Here is a 25,327-nt window from a genome sequence, read left to right as displayed (position 1 = left end):
CGGGACCCCCCCCAGCCCAGGCACCGTCCCCTAGGCCTCCAGGCAAATGCAAGGTGACCAGAGCAACCCCAGGAAGGAGCCCGGGGCTGTGCACATGCAGGCCTCGAGCAGGTGGGTGGCTCTCCCACTCTGCCAGGTGCAGGAGAGCTCTGGGGGAGTCACTCATTCAGCAGGACCTGCTGCCAAGTGTGGCACACACTCCACTCTTCCAGTGTCGGCTGAACCCTTGGGCTGCCACAGGACCCCACCAGACCCAGACTTCTACCCCCATTGATATTTTCAGACTAAAATGCAAATCCTCATAAAACCTCTCATGGGCTCCAACTGAGCCAGGTGGGCCTGTCTGTGTTAGACACCACCATCTCCCCGCCGCTTCCTTGCCCCTGTGCTGCCTGCAGGGGAGGCTCTGCAGGGTGTCCCAATCAGAGCCCCCCCCCCATCCCCCGGGCTCCACACATCTCCAGGTGGCCCACAGTGACGTCACCTTTGGCCTGCCCAAAAGGCCCGAGCCAATCCAGAAGCCCCTTCACTGCGCCCCCTCCCACCACTTGCCTCATCCTTCCTGTCCACAGGCCAGGAAACTGAGGCTGTTGGCTATTGTCACCACTATCCTGCCCGGCCTCCAGGTAAAGGCCTCCTTGATCTCACAGCCTCAGAAAGCCCGCTCTACACCTTCCCTCATTGCTCCCCAACTTCTCATTTCCAAAGGCGAGCACGGCCTGCAGGGACAGCGCTGGCCCCTTCCCCGGTACCTGAGGACCCTCCTGACTGGGGACACACAGAGGATGTCACAGGCTCTGTGTCCCCTGGACCTTTCATTTAAGTCATCAGAGCCACTGTCAGTGCGGAGGCCCACCTCATACTGAGGGAGCGCCAGGCTATGGGTTCCAATCTCCAACATCATGATTTGATTCTCTGTGCCAGCCGAGGTTACCTCCCCTTTCCCGTGAGGCACCTGATCTGTCCAAGTAAGTCCCCTCTGGTGACACTGAGCTGCTTCTCCAGACACAGCCAAGCACACAAGTCCTCTCTACCCCCCGGTGCCTCCTCCAACCTTGTTCTGGGTCCGAGGTGGCTGGGAAGCAAGCACAAGTTTACACATGGGTGTTCCCCAGAACCGGGCAGGCAGAGGCAGCCTGGGAACAACGGCTGTCCCGATGCCATAGCCAGGCAAAGAGCAGTCAGGAGACACGCTCAGACCAAGAACACAGACAGTACAGCTCAACTGAAAAACTGAAGCCAAATCAAAACCAAATAAAAACACCTGCCAAAGACAGCACCTGCTCACAACTGCCTTCCAGAGACCAAGCAGAGACCTTCCTCCACTCCGCAGCACCCACCGGCCCCGCTGCCTTGCCCTGGATGCTGTCTGCAGGGCTAGCAGAAGACAGACGCACCCGCACAAGTGCTCACGGCCTTCCACCGACGGCCCAGCTGGCCATCCTAACAGTCAGCAGGACAGATCACAGTGGAACCGGAAAGGGTGTCGTGGGAGAGGTTGTCATGTCACACACCCTGGCCAGGGGCCCGAGGCTGGAGCCCGGCCGTGCAGAGTGGGCAGCTGCCCCAGCGTGCCACTTACCTTCCTCTTGTTCGTCGGACAAATGTAGAAGTTGTCGATGACTGTGGTGACGCCAGGCTGGAGGGTGAGCTTGGTGTAGGACGTGCCAAAGTCCGAGGACCTGGGGGAACAGGACAACAGGTGTCAGCCAGGTGTCCCTCCCTCCAGGTGCAGGTTTACCCAGCCCACATGGCAGCCAGCAAGGGCTGCACACCAGTGTGGACATAGCACCCCACGACAAGCCCTCCCTGGGAGCGACGTGCCCCAGGTGACAGGGAGGAGATGGGGCTCCCTCAGCGTGGCCAAGTGCTCCAGGTCTGGAACTGCGCGTGGAGTCAGTGAATGCCAGCCAGTCTCCCCACGCGGTCCCCTCCTCCGTGGCCTTCCACAGCCCTCCGTCCTGTCCCTAAGTTTATCTTAGCCCACCGGCCACACGTGTGTCTGTTTATGAAGGGCCTCCCGTGTGCCAGGCACTCTGTCCTTCCATCTTTTCGACTCCTCGAAAACCCTTAAAGACTAGGTCACTATGTCTCTCTTGCAGGTGCCCCAAGGATGAGGAGGAGGCTCAGCACAGGTAAGCTCCCACCTGAAATCACTCTGCTAACCAGTGGCTGACTCAGGATGTGCGAGCTGGCCTGTGCCACTCACGGCTGGCATCCTGTCTGCTCCGCCGAATATTCCTGGGGGGTGGGAGGGATGCACCTTCCCCCCTGACCACACGGCAGGGGACAGCAGACAGGATGGAGCTCCGGGTGCTGCTGGAAGCCAGGCCCCTGGCCCTGTGTCCACCAGCGAGCGCCACCACCGCTGGCTTCCCGCCAGGGCACGTGCTCCTCACTGTGGGCCCACATCGCTGTCTGTAGCATGAGGGATGCAGGACAGGATCTGGGGCTCTAAACCCCCAGTCTGTGCAGTGAGAGGGGGAGACAAATCAGTTGTCAGGTAATTCCACATCGGTTGTTTGGAAGCAACCGATACATCGGGATGTGGGATTAATTCCACATTGAAGCTTAAAACCTCCGTGACCCTAAAGCCAATGCTCCTTATTATCATACCATCAAAATGTGCTGTGACTGCAGAGCAAGCCTGGCTGCAAGCCAGAGCCAGCTGGGTCCTCCTGAACCCCAAACTGGAACATCCAGGACCTTCGGCTTCAGGGCTCTCCTTGAGCTGCCCCTTCTTCTGATATGTCAGGGAAGTCACCCACCAGGGAACAGGGCCTGTGGTGGAAGCCACTGCTAGGGAGCTCCTGCCGTGCATGGCACCCTAGGGCCCAGGCCTCCCTGCAATCACCTCTGTCTCCTCCCAGCCAAGACCTGCTGGCAGGAGTGCAGCCCCAGGGCCTTGGGCGAGAATTTGTGGCATGTGCAAGGGGGAGGGGGGCGTTGGCTGGAACCCTGGCATCAGGCCCCCACACCCCCTCCCCCTCCCCCTCCAGGGGCTGCACGAGGCAGGTGTTTCTCAGGCTTGCCCAGTGCTGTCGGGACCCAGGGGCCACGTGGGACTGCTCGTCATAAAGGCCTGCACCATCGGCACGTGTCGGGTGCCTTCCACAGTACATCTTCAGTAGTCTCTGCACCAACAGACTTCCCCCCCAGATCTTCAAGACAAACCGAAGCTCCAGGAAGATGTGCTGTGTGTTACTGCCCTGGTGCCTAGTGGTCACCTGTCCACCTGTCCCCAGAGGCCAAGTCCCTCACTGGCCTCAGGGCCACAAGGGCCTTCCCAGACCAGGACAGAGGGCAAGTGCTGTCCCCTCCCCCTCCTCCCCAGAGTGGGCCCTTGACTGCCCTTGGACTCCCCAGGGAAGCCCTGCTCCAGAAAACCAACAAGGGCTCCCGGAGGGGTGATTCAGGACACACTTACTCTCCAAACCCCAGAGAACTGATTTGCTTTGAGAAGGAGGGAGCCAGAGGCCCATTAGCAGAGGAGTGATCAGAGACCCGGGGAATTCGAGTCTCCACAGAAACCAATGGCTGTGTTTCCAAGTTTGATGCATGGAGCCTCTTGGCCCCTCTGCTGTCCCTACTGCCACCAGCAAGCCGAGTCTAAGACCTGCCCATGGACTCTGCCTCCCAGATACCTTGTCATCCATCCCTGACACCCACCTGCCTCACAGCCTAGGTGCTCCCCCAGGATCCAGCCTCCCCTTCCCCCTACCCCGTCCCTCACCTTCCCTGACCAGGTCACAGGATCTGCTCACACCTGCCCACTGTCCAGGGCACCTGCTAGTGTGGGCCTGCAGGTGGAGCAGGTCTAGTGGGACAAGGGAACGAAGGTGATAAATAAGAAAAATATAACAACCTCAGGTGTGGTCAGGCCTGGGTTGGAGCAGTCCATGGGATTGCTGTCTAGAGAGTCAGAAAAGGATCTTTGGACACCAAGATGTTTGGGCAGAGACAGGAAGGAAGGGAGTATGTGCCTGGCTGGGGCAAAGCCATTTGTACCTGGCTACGTAATGTCCCCCCAGAATTTGTGTCCACTCAGAACCTGTGAGTGTGACCTTATTTGCAAACAGGGGCTTTGCAGATGTAATTAAGTGACAAGGACATCACACAGTACTGGGTGGGTCCTGATCCAATGACCAGAGTCCTAAGAGGAGGGGATTTCAACCTAGGGACACCCAGACACACAGGGGGAGTGTCATGTGAAGGTGCACACAGACAAGGGATGCCAAGGATTGCGGGCTACAGCCAGAGGCTGAGGGCAGGCCCGGGACAGGTTCTCCCCAAGAGCCTCCAGAAGAAGCCAATCCTGCCAACATCCTCAGCCAGGAGAATATGTTTCCGCTATTTCAGGCAGGCCAGTGAGTGGTCCTCTGTCACGGTGGCCCTAGGAAACTAACACAGCATTCCAGGTAGAGGGGAGAGCAGGTGCAAAGGCCCCGAGGACAGGCTAGCTCTCCCTCCTCCTCTTGGGACAGGTGAATGAGTCTGCCACTGCCACCAGTGACTGAGGCATCAGGAATGCCTCACCCCATAGGACAATGCAGATCCAGTTCCCCGGTTAGCCGTGAACCTCAGATTCCAGGCCTCTTGCCAGAGGCGGGGCTCTCAGCTCGCTCTCTCACTCACTCACTCACTCACTCACTCACTCACTCACTCACTCACTCTTTCATCCAGTATTTGTTTAGCTCCTCAAAGCCTCCAGCTCCACACTACAAGCAGGAATTCACATTTCTTCACTGGGTCAAGTTTGTTTGTGGCACACATGTTTATGGAATACCCACTGTGCACTGGTCCCTTCATCTCACCGTAAGCAGGACACATGCTGTCCTGCCCTTGGGGACACAGAGAAGAGCAGATAGGCAGTTCCAGGTAAGCAGTGATGCCAATGGACACATCCAGAGAACCTTGGGAGACTCTCAGGGGGATGTGAAACCAACCCGGCCAGGGGCCTCCCTCGACCCCTCTGCCCCCAACTGTCCTCAGCTGCCCCCACCACCCGTCCAACCATTTACCCTCCCCTGCCGACTCTCCCTCCAGAATCATTCACATTCGGTCCCCACATGCCCCCCTCCCCACCTCTCTCCATTCCCCACCCATCCATGACGGGCCTCTGTGGGCCACAGGCTCAGAGGAGGGAGGGGGAGGCCAGTACAGGCCAGACGTGCTCCACCTGAGCCAGGTCTGCATATAGGGGACCAGGGCAGGGAGCAGCATATTGGCGGCTGATGGGCCATAGTGGGCCATAAGGGAGGCAACAGGACCAGAGGCTGAGCAGGTGGGCCGGGACAGGATGTGAACGGTCCTCAAGCCATGGAAACATCTGGGCCCGCCTGTCTCGGGAGACTGGGGGGCACTATTTGTCCCTGTCAAGAAGCACCGTAGAAGCAAAATACATATTGATTTGAAAGAGAGTGGAGGGCAGCCCTGGTGGCGCAGCGGTTTAGCGCCGCCTGCAGCCCAGGGGACGATCCAGGAGACCCTGGATCAGGTCCCACGTCAGGCTCTCTGTATGATGCCTGCTTCTCCCTCTGCCTGTGTCTCTGCCTCTCTCTGTCTCTATGAATAAATAAATAAAATCTTTAAAAAAAAAAAGAGAGTGGATAAAAGTGAATATAAAATATTTCATTATAATTTTAATGTCGATATAAAATGTTGGATATACTGAGTTAAATAAAATATATTATTAAGGCCAATTTCACCTATTTCTTTTTTAGTTAATAGAGTTGATTTTTTAGAGTAGTTTTGGGTTCATAGCAAAAGTGTGAGGACGGTACAGAGATGCACCACGTACCCGCTGCCCCTACATGCCCATGACCTCCCTTATTCCCTCCTCCTCAGAGTGTACATTGTCATGGCTGATGAGCCTACAGGGATGTGTCATCATCGCCAAGTCCACAGCTGGCATGAGGTCACTCTTGGCATTGTACAGCCCCTGTGGGGCTGTGGCCGGCACACCCGAGGCCAGCGGGCAGTGGAGGTCAGGGAACAGAACTTTGGCAGAAGGTGGCTCTTGGCCTGGCATGGACGCTGAAGGAGAAAGGCGGCAGGCGGGAAGGGACCCCAGAAAACATGCACAATGAGCCTCTTCCTGTTTTTACCCGGTCCCTTGGGTGTGTCTCAGGGTCCACACTTCTCTCCTATAAATGAGGATACCTGACACCCTAAATCCAGAATGATTTCATCTCCATCCTTAACTAATCACATCTGCAAAGACCTTATACCCCAAAAGGTCACATCCCGAGGTTCTGGGTAGACAAGGATTTAGGGGAGCCTATTTGGGCCCACTACAGGCTGCCGAGCAGGCCTACATTCTATGCACCTGTGCTCCACGAGATCAGCTCTGACACCTTGCATTCCTAGGTCTTGCTGGATCTCCCCACAGTCCGCTCTCCAGGGGAGATGTGGACTCCTGCACCTGGGCAGAGGTAGAGCAGGGAGGCAAAACCCAGTCCTGCCGTCCCCTCCGCTAGCTGTGCCCCTAGGAAGAGTTCCGTGTGTGGCTAGGATTCAGGTGCACAGGCTTTGGAGTGAGGTTCCTTCAGAGAGTGGGAAGCAGGTAACAAGAACACGGGGAGACTGAGGTGCTATGCATGACCCTAGTGACAGGGACTGTTCCGTGTCTGACGGCTCCCCCATGCTGGCTGAGTAGCTGCTGGCCACCAGCTGCATACCTGCTGCCAGGAACTGGCTCCTGACACTCTGCGTATGAGAATGCCAATGGCCAAGGCCTGCAGTAAACAGCTGCTGACCTGCTCTGACCTGGTCACCTCGCAATGGGCCAGCCTGGCCCCTGCTGGATCCCCACCTCTGTGACTGCAGGACCCGGGTCTGTCTCTCAGTGGACCCCCAGGGTAGGCGGGGGATGAGAATGGAATCTATCACCATGCATAAGTCCAGGGAAAGAGTCTGACTCGCCTGAGTGCTCAGCTGGTCAGTGGGGACAGGTCAGAACCCAGGACCTCAGACCAATCCTGAAACTCACCCTGCCTCCTCCTGAAGTCTGTCCAGATCATGCAGTGAGGACAACAGTCACCAGGATCATGCAAGAATCCACAGGCCGGGCACCCAGGTAGCACTCAACAAATGCTTATTTGGATTTCTATGGACGTGCTCTGGTGTCAGACCTGGAGGCTGTGTGACCTCAGGTGAGGAGCTTTCCCTCTCTGAACCATGGGAGTTTCCTGTCAAAAATGTGGGGATGGGGCGCTATCATATCTGAGCAGTGGCACCAGCACCCAGGGGCTCAAGCCCCACACGCCCTTCCTAGCTGCCCCAGGGACCCCCGAGCCTCTCCACGCTAGGCCCTCACCCGGGGGGAGGTCCCTCCCCAGCGCTCAGCACCCCTACCACCTCCAAGTGCTCCCTAAGTGCCTCTGGGAATGCAGACAGTGATTATTCCAACCTGCATTTATTCAAATTAAAAATGAAAAACCAGACTCTAAACCTGGGCACATAGAAACAGAGAAGGCAGGCGCCGCTGGAAAGTCGCTCTTCGCAAATCGGCTGCCTAATTGCCGAGTGTTTGTACATATTCGCTTTTTAAAAAATGATTTAATTGAGCCATTTTCATACTCTGTAATTATTTCATTGGCAGGGACATATGTTCAGCTCCCGCCCCTCCCTGCCATGCCGATGAGCACCCACCGCCCCCCAGCCAACTCCCCCCGCTGGCTTGGAAACCCACCGCAGGTGTGAAAGGCAGCGCCCACCTGCACAGCCTAGGAGGGTCACAGCACCACCTCTGTGAGGTGCAGCTTCCTTATCTGTAAACGGGGCTGATGACACAGATGCCACACACCTGCGTGAGCTGAGAGCACAAGGTGTGCTCGTGGTGACAGCAGGTGAATATACAACATTTCTGCACCGCCCGCAGGGAGCTGTCACAGCCCTTCCATGTGGCCCTTTCTCTGGACACACCCGTGCGCTCCAACGAAGGTGGCACCATGTGGCAGGCGCTGGACACCCTGAATGCCCCCGTTAGCCACTTTCATGAGAATGCAGAGATCCTGTCCTCCCATCAAGCGGGATGTGCAGTGAAATGTGTGTTGTGCAGTGCTCAGGGTCAGGCACTCCGGGGGTGCCAACCCAGAGCATCTCCCTTGTAACGAAGAGTGTCCAGGGGTCAGGCCTTAAAGTCCCTGGAAATGCTGGCGGTGCACAGAGGGAAAGGCCACTCATGGCTGCTAGATGAAGTTGCTCTGATATAAAAACTTGCGGCACGTTGATCCCAGCAGCGGATGCTCTGGACTCCCCCGTACATCAGTTCCCCCAATAAACCTATGTCTCAATTGCTGTCTCTGGGTCTTTTCTTCTTCTTCTTTTTTGTGTGTTGTTGTTGTTGTTAAAGATTTATTTACTTATTCATTAGAGACACAGAGAGAAAGGCAGAGACATGGGCAGAGGGAGAAGCAGGCTCCCCGCAGGGAACCTGATGCAGGACTTGATCCCAGGACCCCAGGGTCATGCCCTGAGCCGAAGGCAGACGCTCAACCACTGAGCCACACAGGTGCTCCTCCAGATCTTTGGCCTCAACAAACCACCACCCACCCTGGGCTGCGGCACAGCTGGCACGGCTGCATAGACGCTGAGGAGCAGTACTGGCTCTGCACCTGACAGTTTGCAGGGAATCTTGAGGAGAGGCCCGTAAGCCAGTCCACAGGGTCAGAATTACCATCTGCACTTGACACACAGAGAAACTGAGGCCCAGCTAGGAAAGGAACTTGTCCAGAGCTGTATGGGGATCTGGGCACCCACCATGGGCTCTCCCCGCAGACAAGGTGACGGGTTAGAGGCACGAGCCGGCAGCAGCTCTGAGCTTTGGTGGGATTCCAGCCGTGCACGGCGTCTGTGATGTGCGATGAGGAGGAACGGACGCTGAGCCGCCTTCACACAGGGGCCGTTCCAGTTCTCAGGCACTGACGACTCATGGGACCCACGACCGGGGGCAGTGCCTGCTGCCCTATCTGTGAATACGCCGACTCAGGATCGGCAGGAGAGAAGGGGGGCAGCACTGTCCCCGGGGTGCAGAGGGTGGTGGGGAGGGGAGGCACCTGGTGAGTCCGCCGCAGCTGCTGGGCAGGATCCGGAGAGTGGGCCCCTCTGAGTGAGAGGGGAGGGGGCAGTTAGTGAAACCACATGCTTATCACACACTGGATGCCACGCCTGACAGACGCACGGACTCGTTGACACAGGAAAACCACGTCCAAACAGGAGCATACCTTCCCATTTTACAGATGAGGAGACCGAGGCTCAGGGAGTATGGAGTGCCTTCTTGGTACTCAATGACACGGCAACTACAGAACCCAGGCTGTCCCTGAGAGCTGCAGCGATGTCCGTGGAGGTGTTCACGTGGTGCAGCACCCCACCACCACGCGGCTGGACTTTCCGCCTCCATTTCCCTGGCAGAGCCTGGAGGGTGGCACCCGCTAATGGTCAGCCCTTGGGTGTGGACTGCAGCCCGTCCCAGTCAGGGGTCTGAGCCACCATCATCTCTGGCTTTCACAGCACTTTCACCTCAAGCCCGTTTGACATCCACCCGGCTGTGTTCCCAGCAGGCCTGGAGGGCTGGTGCCCCTATGGCCACGTGGTGCCAGAGCACACACCCCCACCCCGAGCCTGTCCCACAGGCCCAGTCTCCCAGCCAGCCCTTCCACATGTGGGTCCCAGCCGCCCTGCCCTGGGATTGCTAAGCCTCTGCACCCGCAGGTGTCAGGCGGCGTGATGCTCACTGGCAGATCTCTCTAGAATGAAGTTGGGCTGGGCAAGGTTGCAGAACAGCCCCAGTCTCTCTGGCAGCAGCTCTCCCAACACCTTAGGGATGGGAGTCGGGGTGTGGCCTGGGAGCAGATTACCCTGCAAGACAACTTGCACGCCTCGGCTCAAGTTGGCTCCTGGCCACCTGGATTCATCACTCCATAATGACGATCACATCCTTCCCAATGAATCCCTGTGTTACCCTTAGAAATACCTGACATAAGTGAATGCTCTCAGGGGCACCTGGGTGGCTCAGTGGGTGACGCATCTGCCTTCCGCTCAGGTCATGATTTTGGGGTCCTGGGATCGAGGACCATGTTGGGCTCCCTGCTCAGTGGGGAGTTGGCTTCTTCCTCTCCCTCTGCCCCTCCCCTCGTGTTCACGCTCTCTCTCTCAAATAAATAAATAAAATCTTAAAAAAAATAAGTGAATGTTCTCAGTTTGAGAGTTCCTTTCAACCAACATTTCCTGAGCGCCTGTTCCACGCAGGCTCTGTGCTAGGCTCAGCATGCAGACGAGGATGGGCAGGGACTGCAGCTGGTGGTGCCTGCTGGTCTGTACTAGTTGCTCAGATCTTGGAATGATTCCACACCAGTTAGTATCCCTCCCCTCAACTCCAGGAGCGGCCCCCTGCCGCCCAGGCCCCTCCTCCTGCATGCCAACCCTCTCCCCAGACCTCTTCACAGACCAGCAGCAAAGGAGTTAATCCCTACTCCTCTGGGGGCAGAGGCCTCCAGGATCCTGTTCTGGGCTGTGCCCATGTCCACTCTGAGTGAACAATGCCCCTGCCACATCTTTGTGGAGCAGGACAGGGTGCTGCCTTTGAGGGCACAAACCCAGCATATGGGGCTGAAGGACCACAGAGATGCAGCCCAAAGATGAGCTTCTGGGGCCTAGAGCAGCTTCTATGAGATCTCAGAGCCTGGCATGCTAGGGGCTCCCATGGAGCCCAGAGAAGGTGCTAGAAGCCTGCGCAGAGCTCTGGAAGGTAGGTGGATGTGCTCTCAGGGAAGCCTGGAGAAGTGCGTAAGGGTGCCTGGGGGGTCTGGGAGGCCTCACAGAGAATCAAGGGGTAGGGGGATGGGCACTGAAAGGGGAAGGAGGAGGAACAGGGTATTGGGCTACAGAGAGCAGGTGTTTCGGGAAGAGCCCCCTGGCCATCAGTCCTGAGTGCTGGTCAGGGGAGCTGGGTACTCGGTGCAGCAGCACAGAAGGAATACAGGCCTAAGGTCCAGGCCTCAGACAGCGGTGTCCCGAGGAGACAAAGTAACACAAGGCAGCCTCAGTCACAGCCGGGCAGCTCATGCCCCCAGGTGAAGACACATGGTGGCTCCCCTCCTCTACTCCCCTTCCACCACCCACTCAGGGCAAACAAGGAAACTGAGAGTCAAACAGGTGGTCATTTGCTCATTTGCTCATCAAGGACAAAGCTGGCTCAATGTGACTCCAGGTCAACTATTGGCTTCCAGCTCTGGGAAACCCAGGGGACACGGGACACCATGGCTCTGGCTGGTTTTATTTCTGGAGGTTTTAACATGGCACAAGGTAGGACCTTTGTAGCAGCTCTCTTCCCAACTGGGGAGGGTGGGGGAGTCTTTAGAACTGGTTTATAACCATTGGGACTAAAGGAGGCCTGTGTCCCTAGAAGTGCCCCACTGGAAGGGCTCACCTGGCAGGGCAGGGCTGCCTGCTGCTCACCTTGGCATACAAGGCCCTGTCAACCTCCCATAGATGTTCTTGCTTTTACAGCCGCTCAGCAAGCCCTCAGCTGGGCCCAATTCCAGAGGCCAAGGCAGGTGACCAAGCCACCCTTAGCCCAGGCTGCAGGCTGGGAGCAGGGTGGGGCCATTAGCAGCAGCAGGTGTAGGAAGGGGAAGTGCCAATCGCCCCAGAGGCTGCAGGCGACAGGCCACTGCCATAACTAATGATACCAGATGTGGCTCCCTGAGAAGCGACCCGGGGACCAGACAGGACATTGCTGTGTCTTCTAGGTTAATTGAGGAACTTGTATCTGATGGGGGAACTGGAGGGGCCTGGCTGGGTTTATGCCCGGGCGGGTTCATATGCCCACCATCTCTGATGCTTCTGACACAGTGGGAGTGTGGAGGGTTGGGGGAGGCAGCGTGGGGCACTCTAGATTTTTGTTGGGAATGACACACAAGCACCTCCTAGGAACAGGACAGGATAGTTGCTGGCCAGGACCAGGCCCTGCCCACGGCCGACCTCTGTCTGTCAGGGCCCAGGGTGAAGCACAGGGGTGCATACATTCTCCAATTTGGGAGAATGCCAAGCCTCTCTGAAGCTCAGAAATGTCATTTCAAATAGAAAACATCCAAATAGAAAAAAGACAAATAATAACACGAAAAGGCTTGCTGCAGACCAGATAATGCGGCTCTGAAAAGCTGTCCAACCCGGCAGCTGCCTCATCTTGGAGGAAGATCGGCAGGGCCTGGGAGAGCAGGCCCCTGAGAGGTGGGGTGGGTGGGGTTGTGAGCTGCAAAGTCAGAGGGTCTGAACATGGCTCTGGGGGCTGCACCAGCTTAGGCTACCCTTGGGATCTGGAACTTATCCGTAGGAAAATTCCAGAAGTTTACCAATCCACTTACAATGAAATTTCCTTCTTGATATGCCAACTCATCCTCCACTCTTCTTGGAATCATTTAAAGATAATTGGAGGAAAATAACAGGAAGTGTCTACAACAGTAGCAAGAAAAGAAGCTTCTGCTTCAGCCATCGACTGGGCCCCATCATCCTCTACACTCGTCCGTCCAGCCTTTGTCCAAATGTGATCACATTCATAGGGCGGCAGTGACAGCCTGTACACAAAATCCCATTCTGCATTTACGATGGTCGGCATTTCCTTTCAGCTGTGTGACATTCCATCCAGGCCACGTGGCATTGCTGACAGGCCATTCGTTAGGCTGAACTATGTCAGGCATTTCTACAAACACTGAGTGCCTCTTACGCACTATGCACTTTGGAAATTCATTTTTTCCCATATATTGCTATTCAGAGCCCCTCTGCCCGTCATAAACAACATCTTCATTATTTCAACACATCCTGGATTATTCCCTGGGGTTATGTCCCAGGAGCGGGGCTCTTCTGTGAAGCTCTAAGTGTCTGTGTGCTGTTTAAAAAAAAAAAAAAATGTGTTTTTAGATCTGAGAAAATCTTACAATTTGATATCTTAAAAACGAGGGTCCTCATTTATTCTTGAGGGGGTCCTGGCACAAAATGATAACACTTTTATATGCCAATTTGTCAGATTAGAGAATCTGATGCTCTAAATTGATTTTCTGAATGACTCTTGACTACATTTGGCTCCTGCCAAAGGCAGCCCAAATGATAGATTAAGCTTTTTTAAGAAGAGTAAGTGCACAGAGGCATTAGCAGACAAGATCCAGGCAATCTGGAAGGGAATTCTATTTTTAAATGTTACAAGGAATATTTTAATACAAAGTACAGAAATGGGGTAAGAAATAAGACACAACACAACTATCTCGGTAAACATCAAATAACTTTAAGTCATGAAAGTGGGGATATCGGATTGAAAAAAAAAATTTTTTTATGGCAAAAAGTTCCTGGAGTATAAACAAAGGCGGATTCAATGACACAATGGAATAGTTAAGCTGAAAGCCTACCGATTTCCGTTCCCAAACTATGTCCCTAAAGACATGGCCTCTGAGCTGAAGTTAAGAGATCCGACCTTGCAGGCACCTCCAACCTTTCCTGGTTTTGGACCTTGGACGATCTCTGAGAGTTCGTATCTCTGAGACCAAATTTGTCTGTGATATCAGGTGACAATAACAGGACTGGTGACAATAGCACATCATTGTTATTCCCCCAGATGTCATACTAACCAAGTGCTGAGCACGATGTACTAAACCCTTGATCCCCCCAACATGTAACATGTACCATGTTTCCAGAGCAGGAGACTGAGGCGCAGGGCAGTAAATGTGTGGACGGTGTGGGAGCTGAGTGTGGCAGGGGCAGCCTGGCCTCCAGCCTGGGTGGTAGCTCTGCCCCATGGCATGCGGTCCCCACTGCTTGCCAGCAGCCACTCCCCAGACAGGACAAGGTGAGGGGAGAGCCGTCTTCAATCTGCACCCACAACTCCGGCAGTGGGTCAGGGTTCAGAAGGAGCCGGGACCACCCAGAGAAGATCAAGTCTTCCTGGGAATCAAGAATTTTCCATCTCTGTGTCCCTCTACTAGGTTCCTCTTCTCGCAAATCATGCAACTGCCCTGTGAACTACCCCCAAGAGGTCCCCAACACCTTTGGAATAAATGCAGAGTCCCCAACAACAGTGGGCCAACGGTCAGGCCCAGGAGAGCACACAGGGAGGGATGTGGTCATCCACCCCTCTGCACAGGAGGAGCCTGGGAAGGTGGAGACGACAGGAGGCACATGGCCTCCTGGGCGACCCCCTCAGCCCGCCACGCCGCCTCTGCTCCTCTTCTGCACGCCCACCGCTCCCTGGGACACCTGTTCCATTCGAGGGACCCCCCTGAGAGCCCCTCAAGGGCCGGGACTGTGTCGGACCGGCTCTCTGGCCAGCCCCGAGCTCGAGCCCCAGACGAAGCGGGGACCAGGGAAGGCCGCCATAAGAGCACACAAATGTCCACCCGCCAGACCTCACCCAGAGCCTGCCGCAGCCCTGCATGAGCTCTCAGCCCCAGACCCCACTGTGAGAGCCACACAGGGCAGATTCCTTCAGGCCTCCTCCACACCCCTTCTGTGAACAGGACACAGGCCCAGAGAAGGGCAGCCACGGGCTCAAAGTCACACAGCAGCTGAGTGGCCCAGGGTATGACCTTGACTGAGGTCTCCCGGCCCTGAGCAGAGCTCCTGAGTCCAGGAGACTCCGGGCAGTCCTGGGTGGGCAGCTGGAGGGCAGAGGTCACAATCCCTGCTCACTCCAACCCACCGACAAGGAGGTGAAACAACCAAGTTCCTCAAACCAAGCCAATGCCAAAGACATCTTTGAAATCCATCAGGTGAACGTTTCTGGAGACTGAAGACAAACAATAGGTAAAGGCTCCTGTCTACATGGAGCAGAGGCCATGTGCAGCGGCGGCAGCAGCAGCATCTGCCTGCAGCCTGTGGGGAACCAGCAGGACAGACAGCCACGTACCCTCCTCTCAGCAGACAGAGGAGGCAGCTCCAGGGCCACCTGGTCAACCTCGTCCAGCTGCTGCCCTAGGCACCCAGGGAAGTGTGCACTGGGGGCTGTGGCTCTCCCAGGGTGCACAGAGGACCCTGAAGAGTTGTCGGACCCCCTCCAGAGCCCTTCCTGGGCCAAGCAGGGGGCCAGCCCCAGCAAGGGCCACAACTTCTCCCAGCCAGTCTCCTACAAGAGACACCCATGTGCTTAAAGCATTACTCCAAAGACAGTGGCCTGCAGCCATGGCCCATGTCACCCTCAAGTGGAGGGGCCTGTGTGACCTTGAGCTGGTGACTCAATTTATTGACCACACGTGTCCCTTCTGTACAATGGGGACATGCCTTCCATCCACGGTCGTCACAAGCATTAAATGAAATGATAGCCATGAACCTCCCAGCACAGTGGCTGGCCCAGAATACAGCAATTACCTCCCTCCCCATCTTCCTCCTCCTTCCCCTCCTCCTCCTCCTCCTGGAAACACAAAGTGTTGGTGACTGTGCAGTAAGAGGTCAGCTCAGAAGGTCTGGCTTGTCTGAACTCTGCACACTCCAAAGAAAGGCTAAGCCCCAGATTAGCATCTGGAAGGTCACCTCTAAGCCCTTGGCAGGTCCCACCTGGTAAGAGCGCCTCTACTCCCCTGTGCCCCCAGCCAGCCAGCCAGTCCATGCAGACGATGTGATTCCTGGTAGGGGTCTTGGGTCAGCTGGGATCACTCTACTTCCGGAGGGGCAGGAGACGAAGTCAGCCACAGGGGACACATGACCAACAACCTCAACAAAAACCCTGGACACTAAGGCACAGGTGAGCTGCCCTGGTTGGTGGTACCCATATGTGTTGTCATGTGTCATTGCCTGAAGAGTAAAGCACTGTCCCCATGGCCTACGAAATGCCGCCTGGTGTGCAGTCCGCCCTGGGCCTTTGCACATGCTGTTCCCCTTCCCAGACACACACAGCAATGGACTCCCTGCTGCATTCCAGGCCTTGTTCAACTGTCCCCGAGGACAGCATCCCAGGCCACTTTCCCATAGCTCTGCCCTGTTGCCTGCTTGACTTTTATCCATAGCACACATTGCTACCTGATGTTATACACGAGCTGTGTTAATTCACTTCCTATCTAGAGCGCCAGCTCCTGGGAGCAGAGTACTGGTGTCTGGTTACCCTCTGCCCTGCGAAGCTACTCATCCCTGTCCTGAAGACCCCACTGCTGAGGATCTCCTGTAGTTTTGTGGTAAGTGTGAGCCAGGGTCATGTTTCATCCTCCCCAAGGGATGCCTGCCTGGGCCTGCCCCCTCCCCACCTCACCCCTGCTGAGGGGTCATCCTCCCCCGACGCCCTGTGCATTAACCTGAGTCCCACTAGTCAAGAGCCCATAGTGCGGCCCTGCTTGGGCTGCCCCGAGCCCCTGCAGCAACATGGAAGCTGCAAGGCGTGACCCTCACCTCCACATCCCCAGCTCCCAGCCTGAGCAGTCGGTGGAAGTTTGCTGAAGTGGTGAATGATGCCCAATTTCCATAATGGTGCAAACAACAGTAGAAGTGTGGCGAGGAGCCGCCCGCACCGTCCCTCCCTTGCCGATGTGGTCTCTTCACACGGGCCCCATCACTCCGCCTCCTCCCACAGGCACCCCATCATCACTGCTCTCCAGGCAAGAAAACCAAAGCAGGTGGAAATCGGCAGAACATGTCTCTCCCAATTCTTAAGATCCCCAGAGAGTTCAACAGCGATAAGATGCCTTTAAGCACATGAGAATTATGAGTCTGGCCCTTCTCAGAGAAGGTGCGTCATTCAGCAAGCACGCAGGATTGACCGTTGTGACCATAGTTCTGAGAAGCTAGGAGACGCAGGGAGGGGGTACTGGGTCAGGCACTGGGTCAGGGTGTCTCCTCGGGAGCATGTGGGGGTGTCTCGGGGCCGGGGACTCTCACCCCACAGGCAGGACCCGTCACAGTGTCAGATGGACAATGTGCCTGCCCCTGCCTGGAACCTGCCCCAGGACATTTGGCTACACTGCAAGTGGATTCTTAACCTCCAGGCCACAGGAAGGGGGACTGTGACCCCTTGTGCATACATCACTCCTAGAATCCAGCCGAAGCCATGGTCCCCCTTCTGGGGGTGTTTCTGCCAGCGGTGCCATCTCAGCGAGCTGGGGCAGGGGGGCTCCTGCCAGACACTGCCAGGAAGTGGTGGCTGGAATCCCCACGCATCCCCAGCAAAAACATTTTTAGAAGTCAGGCAACTTGCATCTGTATTACAGGCCCCACTTCTCCAAGTGCTCTCACACTGAGAACCCGGGGTCCCATTGCGGACCCCAGGAAGCCAAGGTCCAGAGAGGTTCAGTGACTTGCTCAGAATCCCACAGCAAATAAGTGAGGAGGCAGGTGGACCCAGGTGTGTTGGGTCCTGTAGCCCACGACCTCGCCCCACCCACCTGCAGAGAAAGCAAGTTCTGGTCCTCAGATGAGCTGCTTGGTCCAGGAACGGTGCCACACCCTCTCACCTCACCCGCAGCCCACAGGGGGGCCCAAGAATCCACGAAGGAAAAAGAAGAATTTGAGGCTCTGGTACATGAAGTGGCTCAGCCGAGGCCCATGGCCACTGAGGGGCAGTGCCTACAGAACAGGTTCTAATATTGGAAGAAAAGCTCCCTCCAAGCTGGGGTCTGTCCTTACAGAGATGTGGGGTCCCAATGTCCAGTAGGGCCCCCAGGAAAGCCACACCTGTGTGAGGGCCCATCAGTAGGGGAAGGAGCCTACTCCTCCATGGGAGGGGGTCTGGGAGGGGCAGGGGTAGGAGGAGGGGATGTCTTTCCTGCCCTTGGAAAGCTAGGGGGCAAGTAGGAGGTGTCAGTATAGATGGAGTCTGGGGGAGCTGAGTTCTGGGGGTGGGGGCGATCCTGTGGGTCCTCGCTATAGACCAGTGAGTGGTGTCTCATGGTATTCTGGGCTTGTTTCTGGTTGACACTCCCCATCTGCTTCCCTCTGACCATCCAACCCTTCTTCCATCCACCACCTGCCTGGCCGGGCCATCCATCCATCCATCCATCCATCCATCCATCCATCCATCCATCTATCCATCCATCCTTCCTTCCTTCTTTCCTTCTTTCCTTCCATCCATCCAACTCACATGTTCTTGGGCACCTGCTGCGTGCCCGGCCCTGGGCTGGGCTCTGAGAGGGGGTACATGGAGAGGCTTTGTGGAGGCTCCACCACCAGGAGCCTAGGAGATGTTTGATGAATGACTGACTGAGCCTTTAAAATGCCCTCCCAGTAACCATGCTGCCTGTTTATACCATCATTATGTCTCCTGGATCCCAGGGCCCATTACTGGGTTGATTCCAGCATGTGACTCAACTTCTATTTTAAGAACACCAGGATGTCATTGTGCTGTTCTTCACAGGAAGCGTGCAAATGAATCCGCCATGCCCACAGTGCTGCCCACACGGGAGGACACTGTGTATCTTCAACAACAACACACCACCTTGCAAGGACCTGCCAGAGATGGATGTGCACGATTCAGGCCCCAGGGTGATGTCAGTTCTGTTTCCTTCCCCATGGAGGAGAGTCTTTTCCTGAGGACAGATTCTTAGCTGGAAGAGGGCCAGGCCCAAGCCTGTCTGAATTTCCTGCGTCTGAGCATCTGGGGGAGCGGCAGACAGCTGATGCTAGAATTCCAGACGAGATGAAGGAGAAAGCCTCAATTTTTTAGCAACGTGAAGAAACGGGCTGTTCCGGGTGCTGCTCAGCCCCCAGCGGTCTCGGCGGGCGTCCCCAACCAGTGTCTGCAGACCCTGCCACCCAGGTCCAGCTCCCTGTCTCTCTCTGTGTTGGATCTCTGGCCTCTTGATGCACCTCCAATTCTGTCTCTGTCTCTCTCTGTGTTGGTATCTGTGTGCATTCTTTCTCCATCTCTCTACGTCTCTGAGAGTTCTTCCACGGGACAGCTCTGTCCTTGTGTCTCTGGATCTGTCTGTCTCTCTCTCTCCACATGTCTCTGGTTTTCTGTGTGAGCCATTCTCTCCTTCATTCACTCCTTCTACCTTTCCTGCTCCCTTTCTCCCCAGGTCATCTCCAGAGTACACGTCCCATGATGAAAAGATCTAGGACAATGTGTGGTCCTCTCTCCGGGGCCACCAGGAAAGCAGGACACTTGTTCTGGCTTCACCCCTTCCTGGGGGGTAACCAGATGCCAGGGCTCCTGACCCCAGAGAGCTGATGCTATAGGGGGACAGTCAGAGGATAAATAAGCAGGACAAATGTATAGCGTCAGGTCATGCTATGAATCACAGAATAAGGGGCTGCTACTTCAGAGGGGCACAGGATGCCCTCCCAATGACATGACATTTGAACAGGGACTTGAATGCATTGAGGAGTTGGTCCATGTGAGTGTCTGGAAAAGAGAACAGCATGTGCAAAGGCCCTGTGGTAGGACGCTGAAGCTGCCTTTCCTGGGCAGGATACTTATTGAACAGGACACAGCTCCTCCCTGGTTTCCTTGCTTAAGGCCACTGGCTTCCAGGGGCCTGGAATTGGACTGTGTCATGAAGTAAGGGCGCTTCAGATTTCAACCTCTGGTCTTGCCAACTTAGTGACGGACAGGGCTGGGGCCCTCCTGGGGGAAGTCAGCAGGAGGACATCACACACACACACACACACACACACACACACACACACACACACACACAAGTTGTGGACAGCTGGGGAGGGCAGGGACACCTGTCCTATCTGGGGGCCTCAAGCTGGACTCTCCCAGACAGAGCTCCAGAACATTCAGTAGGGACGGCCTTGGCCTCCTTCCATCGGCTCAGTCTCCCCTGTCATTCCCACACTACAGCGGGCTCCTGCGGCCCCAGGGGAATAGAAGCCTCTTTGTCCACATCAGCTTCAGTCAGGGGCCGTGGACATAGCAAGGCCACTCGACAATCCAGCCGCTGGTTGAAGCCCCACATTGCAAGACATCTGTGTACTTTCTTCAAACATAGCATCCATGCTAATAAGGCAAATAAACACAGCATTTAAAGATCAGAGGCAGGGCAGTTACAGCCTATTAAATTAAATTCACCGTCAAGGGTGAAAGAGAAGATAAACTGGGATTATTCCAGTCATGGCAATTAAAAAAGAAAGAAAGAAAGAAATAAAAAAGGAACATTTAGAGAGAGAGATGTAATTTCTCAGTCCCCGAAGCAGTGACAGCAGCTGCCACGCCAGAGGCGGTGGTTTGGAAAGGCACCTCGACTCCCTCCTCGCCCAGGCAGCTCCCTCCTGAGTCTGTCACTGAACCCCAGATCCTGGCACACACCCCGTCAGGCAAGGAGGTGGAATCTCGTAGAACTACCTCTCTCTCTCTCTCTCTCGTATATTTTTTATTGGAGTTCGATTTGCCGACATATAGCATTACACCTGGTACTCATCCTGTCAAGAGCCCCCCTCAGTGCCCACCTCTCAAGCCCAGTGAGGCCACTGCCAGGAGGTGGGAGGTGAGCATGGCCTCCTTGGCCTCCCGCCTCCCTCGCCCTGCAGAGCCCTTTCTTTCTGGTGGCTCGTCCCAGGCCTTTCAGAGCTTCGCTCTCCCCACCTGGGCAGTGGGAATGACAGGAATGCCCTCCGTGTCTGCCTCAAGGTCCTCCTCTTGATGTGATGAGAATAGACTTGAAAATATATTCCCTGCCCTGACAGCCATTCTCATTTCCCTCAAACCTATTCCCTGTCCCCACTCTGCTCTGAGCCACGGGAGCCCGACCCCACAGGCCCCCTGACCCAGGCCATCACATGTCCCAGTGGGCTCTGTGGGGGCAGGCTCTGTGGGGGCTGCAGGAGGGAGGGAGGGAGACACTGGGGTATTTCTCCTTTGTTTCCTGTCTCCAGCAGAGTCTGTGCCTCTTCCCTCCAGCTCCTGCCCAGCAGGCTCACCCCGATTCTGGCTCCTGCTGGGAGCCTGGATCCTGAACTGCAGGAGAGCCACCATCTCCCTTTGTCCCTCTGCTCTAGAAGTAGCAGCAAGTCCCTGAATTCCTGGGGCAGCCCATCGGCCTCACCTGTCTCTGTGTGCTTCAAGCAGAACTGAAGTCCTGCTTGGGCTTTGACAGAGGTGGCCTCCAAAGAAATTAACAGTGACCCACAAGGTGCTATTGTATGGGTTCAGTGTGCCATCACAGTCCCCGTGTCCTTCCCTGTCCTGCTCACAGCACGACATGCACTGTGCATGCAATGCTCTTCCCCAGGACACAGCTTCCTGATGATTCACTTCTCGCCAGCCCAAAGGATGTTAGCCCTTTCTTCCTTTCCAATTTTGTTTTCTTTCTACAATGTTCTCTATCTTTTTTTTTTTTTAATCATTCCTCTGGGCCTCTCCTCAGAGCTCAGATGCACAGTGCTGCCAATTTTTTGTCCATGCAATGAAAGTCGCTTTGTTGTTTTGTTTCTGATTATATGAATCATATTTGTGCACTGTAGAAACCTGAATGATACATACGTATAGAACAGAAGAAGTGTAAATGGTGTGAAATTCCATCACCCACAACTATGGCAGAAGAGTCAGTGAGGGGACCGGTGACCACCCTTATGCTCCCCTCTCTCCTGTTCCCCATGACCTTCCTACAAGTTTTGTAAAATTAATCACCCCAACCCCATCCACAAAACTTCCCTCCATCCACACCCAGACAACAAAACCCAACCAAACATCCCAGGGAGAACTCCTCAGATCCTTCTCTGAGCTCCCATACTTGCACACACACAGACCTCTGTGCGGCAGGCTTGTTTTGCTGTTGGTAGGTTTTGTTTCACATTAAGCAAGATAACATTATCTCCTACCCTCTATCTTGCTTTTCTTGCTTACTATAATGTATCTCAATTAAGTGGAGGTATAAAGGAACATACCTAAACATAACAAAGGCCATATATGACAAGCCCACAACTGACACCATTCTCCATGGTGAAATGCTGAAAGCTTTTTCTCTGAGATCAGGAATAAAACGAGGATACCCAGTCTCGACACTTTTATTTGACTTTAGTATTAGAAATCTTAGCCAGAGCAATTAGGCAAGATAAAGAAATAAATGGCATCCAAGTCAAAAAAAGAAAAAAAGGGGCATCCAAGTAGGAAAGAAAAAATAAATCTTTGATTCTCTGCAGATGACATTATATTATACATAGAAAACCCTAAAGACTGAATAAAAAAAAAAGTTAAAACCAATAAAAGAATTTAGTGAAGTTGCAGGGTACAAAATCCATACCCAAAAATCTGTTGCATTTCTATTACTAATAATAAACTATCAGAGAAATTAAGAAAATATTCTCATTAACAATTGTGTCCAAAAGAATAAAACGCTTCAGAATAAATTCAACCAAGGTGGTGTGAAGACCTGCTTATTAAGATGTTAATAAAAGAAGTTGAGGAAGGCACAAATAAATGGAAAGATATACCATGCTCATGGATTGGAAGAATTAATATTATTCAAATGTCCATACCCCCCAGAGCAATCTACAGGTTTAATGCAATGCCTATCAAAATTTCAATGACACTAAAAAGTATATATATATAGCAAACAATCTTAAAATATGTGTGGCACAAAAGACCCCAAATAGCCAAAGCAAACTTAAGAAAGAAGAACAAAGCTACAGGAATCACGCCTCCTGATTTCAAACTATATTACAAAGCTACAGTAATTAAAACAATATGGGGGGGGGTGGTTCCTGGGTGGCTCAGTCAGTAGAGTATCTGCCTTCAAGCTCAGGTCATGATCCCAGAGTCCTGGGATTGAGCCCTGCATCAGGCTCTCTACTCAGTGAGGATCCTGCTTCTCTCTCTCCCTCTGCCATTCCTCCTGCTTGTGCTCTGTCTTGTGTGTGTGTGTGTGTGTGTGTGTGAAATAAATAAGATCTTAAAAAAAACAAAAAATTAAAACAATATGGTAACAGCATAAAAACAGACATACAGATCAATCGGATAGAATAGAGAGCCTAGAAATAAACCCATGCATATATGGCCAGTTAATTGCAACAAAGGAGCCAAGAATATGCACTGGGGAAAGGTGAGTCTCCTCAATAAATAGTGTTGGGAAAACTGGACAGCCACACACACAAAATACACAAAATTATGGAACTGGACCACTCACTATCTTACATCACACACGCAAACTAACTCAAAATAGATTAAAGACTGAACATAAAACCCGATGTTATAAAACTCCCAGAAGAAAACATAGTCATTAATGTCCTTGATATAGTTCTTGGTGATGACTTTTTGAATTTGACAGCAAAAGTAAAAGCAACAGAAGAAAAAATCAACAAGTAGGACTTTATCAAACTAAAAAGCTTCTACACATCAAAGGATGCCATCACCAAGGGGAAAAGGCAACCTATGGAATGATTTATTTTTTTATTTTTTTTATTTTTTTAAAGATTTAATTTTATTCATGGGAGACACAGAGACGCAGGCAGAGGGAGAAGCAGGCTCCATGCAGGGAGCTCGACGTGGGACTCGACCCCGGATCCCAGGATCAGGCCCTGGGCTGAAGGCGGCGCTAAACCGCTGAGCCACCAAGGCTGCCCCTGATTTATTTTTTTAAAGATTTTATTTATTTATTCATGAGAGACAGAGAAAGAGAGAGAGAGAGAAGCAGAGATACAGGCAGAGGGAGAAGCAGGCTCCACACAGGGAGCCCGATGTGGGACTCGATCCTGGGACTCCAGGATCACACCCTGGGCGAAAGGCAAGTGCTAAACCATTGAGCCACCCAGAGATCCCCCTACAGAATAATTTAAAAAAAAAAAAAAACAGCTTACAAATCTGATAAGGGGCTAAGATCCAAAATATCTAAAGAACTTATATAACTCAACAGAAAAAAAAGTCCCAAACGATACCATTGAAAAATGAGCAGAGGATCTGAACAGACATTGATCCCAAGAAGACATACAGATGCCCAACAGGTGCATGAAAAGATGCTCCACATGACTCATCATCAGGGGAATGCAGATCATATCCACGACGGGACATCACCTCACACCTGTCAGAATGGCTATCACCAAAAAGACAAGAAATAACAAGTGTTGGCGAGGATGTGGAGAAAAGGGAATCTGAGTACACTACTGGTAGAATGTAAATTGGTGTAGCCACTAGAAAACACAAAGGCCCTCGAAAAATTCAAAATAGAACTCCCACATGATCCAGCAATCCCACTTCTGGGTATTTATCCAAAGGAAGCAAAAACACTAACTTGAAAAGATAAATGCACCTCCAAGTTCACAGCAGCATTATGTATGATAGCCAAGACATGGCAACTCAAGTGTCCATTGATGGATGAATGGATAGGCACACACACACACACACACACGCATGCACGCATACACGTGTGCATATATACACTCTGGACTACTACTCAGCCATAAAAAAGGAAATCCTGCTATTTGAGGGCATTGCACTAAGTGATACAGGTCAGAGAAGTACAAGTACAGTATGATCTCACCTATACATGGGTCAGGGAGGGGGCAGGGAGAGGGAGAGGCCGGCCGCCCAGGGTGGGGGTTTGGGGGAAATGGGTGAACGCTTTTGTTTTCTTTTTAGTTTAAATATATTGAATTTGAAAAATAATACAATGTGGAAACTGCTCCAGTCTGATGACAGCGTCCCTCTCCCGACTGCCCAGGGGTCCCTGGTGTGGATGCGCTCGGCCCGGCGCCCTGTCTACAGGTACCCGCTCTGCTCCCCGCTGCCCAGCTTGTTTTTGTCACATTCAGGCTGTAGAAACATCCCATCCGTGAAGCCTTAAGTCCTGCCGTTCTCGTCGCCCTCGGGGAGCTAGCAGGGGTGGCGGTGAAGGTCCCATGTCTATGTCCCCTGGTGGGTGTTGCCGCTGGCCCTCCGCACCGGGAACGCGTGGGCCGCCCCCGGGGCCGCTCACTCCCATTCCCGAGGCTCGGGAGAGAAGGCCTGACACAGATCTCCGTGTCTTATTTACGCATCGCTGAGGGCTGAGGAGACAGCGGTCCCGTCCGGCCTCTGCCTCCTCGGGGCTGAGCATCTTCTCGCCAGTTAACAGGTGCGGGGGGCTGCTGTTCTGAGAACATCCACCCACCGCCCCAGGCCTTCCACTCTTCACCTCCTGCTGCTCCCAGCTTACTAGAGCTTTCCAGAAACATGCCAGAGGTGGCTACTGCATATTAGTCCTGCCCTCCTCAGACGTGTGGCTGCGCTCTGTTGATTTTGGTTCACAGCATTTTGGCCTTACACACAGTTCTGTTTTATACATCAAATGTGTCCCATACATTTTCCTATAAATTCTGGGTTTCCTGTCTGGCTGAAATGATTGTGTATATTCTCTTGACTTTTCTTGCTATATTTGGATTTTTTACTTTTTTTCCCCTTGACACATCTAACTTTGGCACAAGGCTTCAGCCCTGAGACCCA

The 25,327-nt window shown here is 53.8% G+C and overlaps 1 protein-coding gene and 1 long non-coding RNA gene across 2 annotated transcripts in view; one reads left to right on the top strand and one right to left on the bottom strand.

Annotated features, from left to right (window-relative positions):
- The window catches only part of SORCS2 (sortilin related VPS10 domain containing receptor 2), a 458,407-nt gene that overhangs the window by 180,909 nt on the left and 252,171 nt on the right, over positions 1-25,327 (bottom strand). Inside the window, exon 3 of the mRNA XM_072802937.1 lies at positions 1,583-1,682. Coding sequence (XP_072659038.1) covers positions 1,583-1,682 — 100 coding nt within the window. The remainder of the gene's footprint in view (positions 1-1,582; positions 1,683-25,327) is intronic.
- Positions 10,600-24,263, top strand: LOC140619482 (uncharacterized). The gene is made up of 4 exons (XR_012019362.1): positions 10,600-10,750; positions 15,576-15,727; positions 16,045-16,154; positions 18,323-24,263. It is a non-coding gene; the product is annotated as an uncharacterized lncRNA (long non-coding RNA).

The sequence above is a fragment of the Canis lupus genome, chromosome 2 (genome assembly GCF_048164855.1).
Source record: "Canis lupus baileyi chromosome 2, mCanLup2.hap1, whole genome shotgun sequence".
Lineage (NCBI taxonomy): Eukaryota > Metazoa > Chordata > Mammalia > Carnivora > Canidae > Canis > Canis lupus.
The sequence above is the reverse complement of the archived record's forward strand: the minus strand, read 5'-3'. Positions and strand labels throughout refer to the sequence as shown.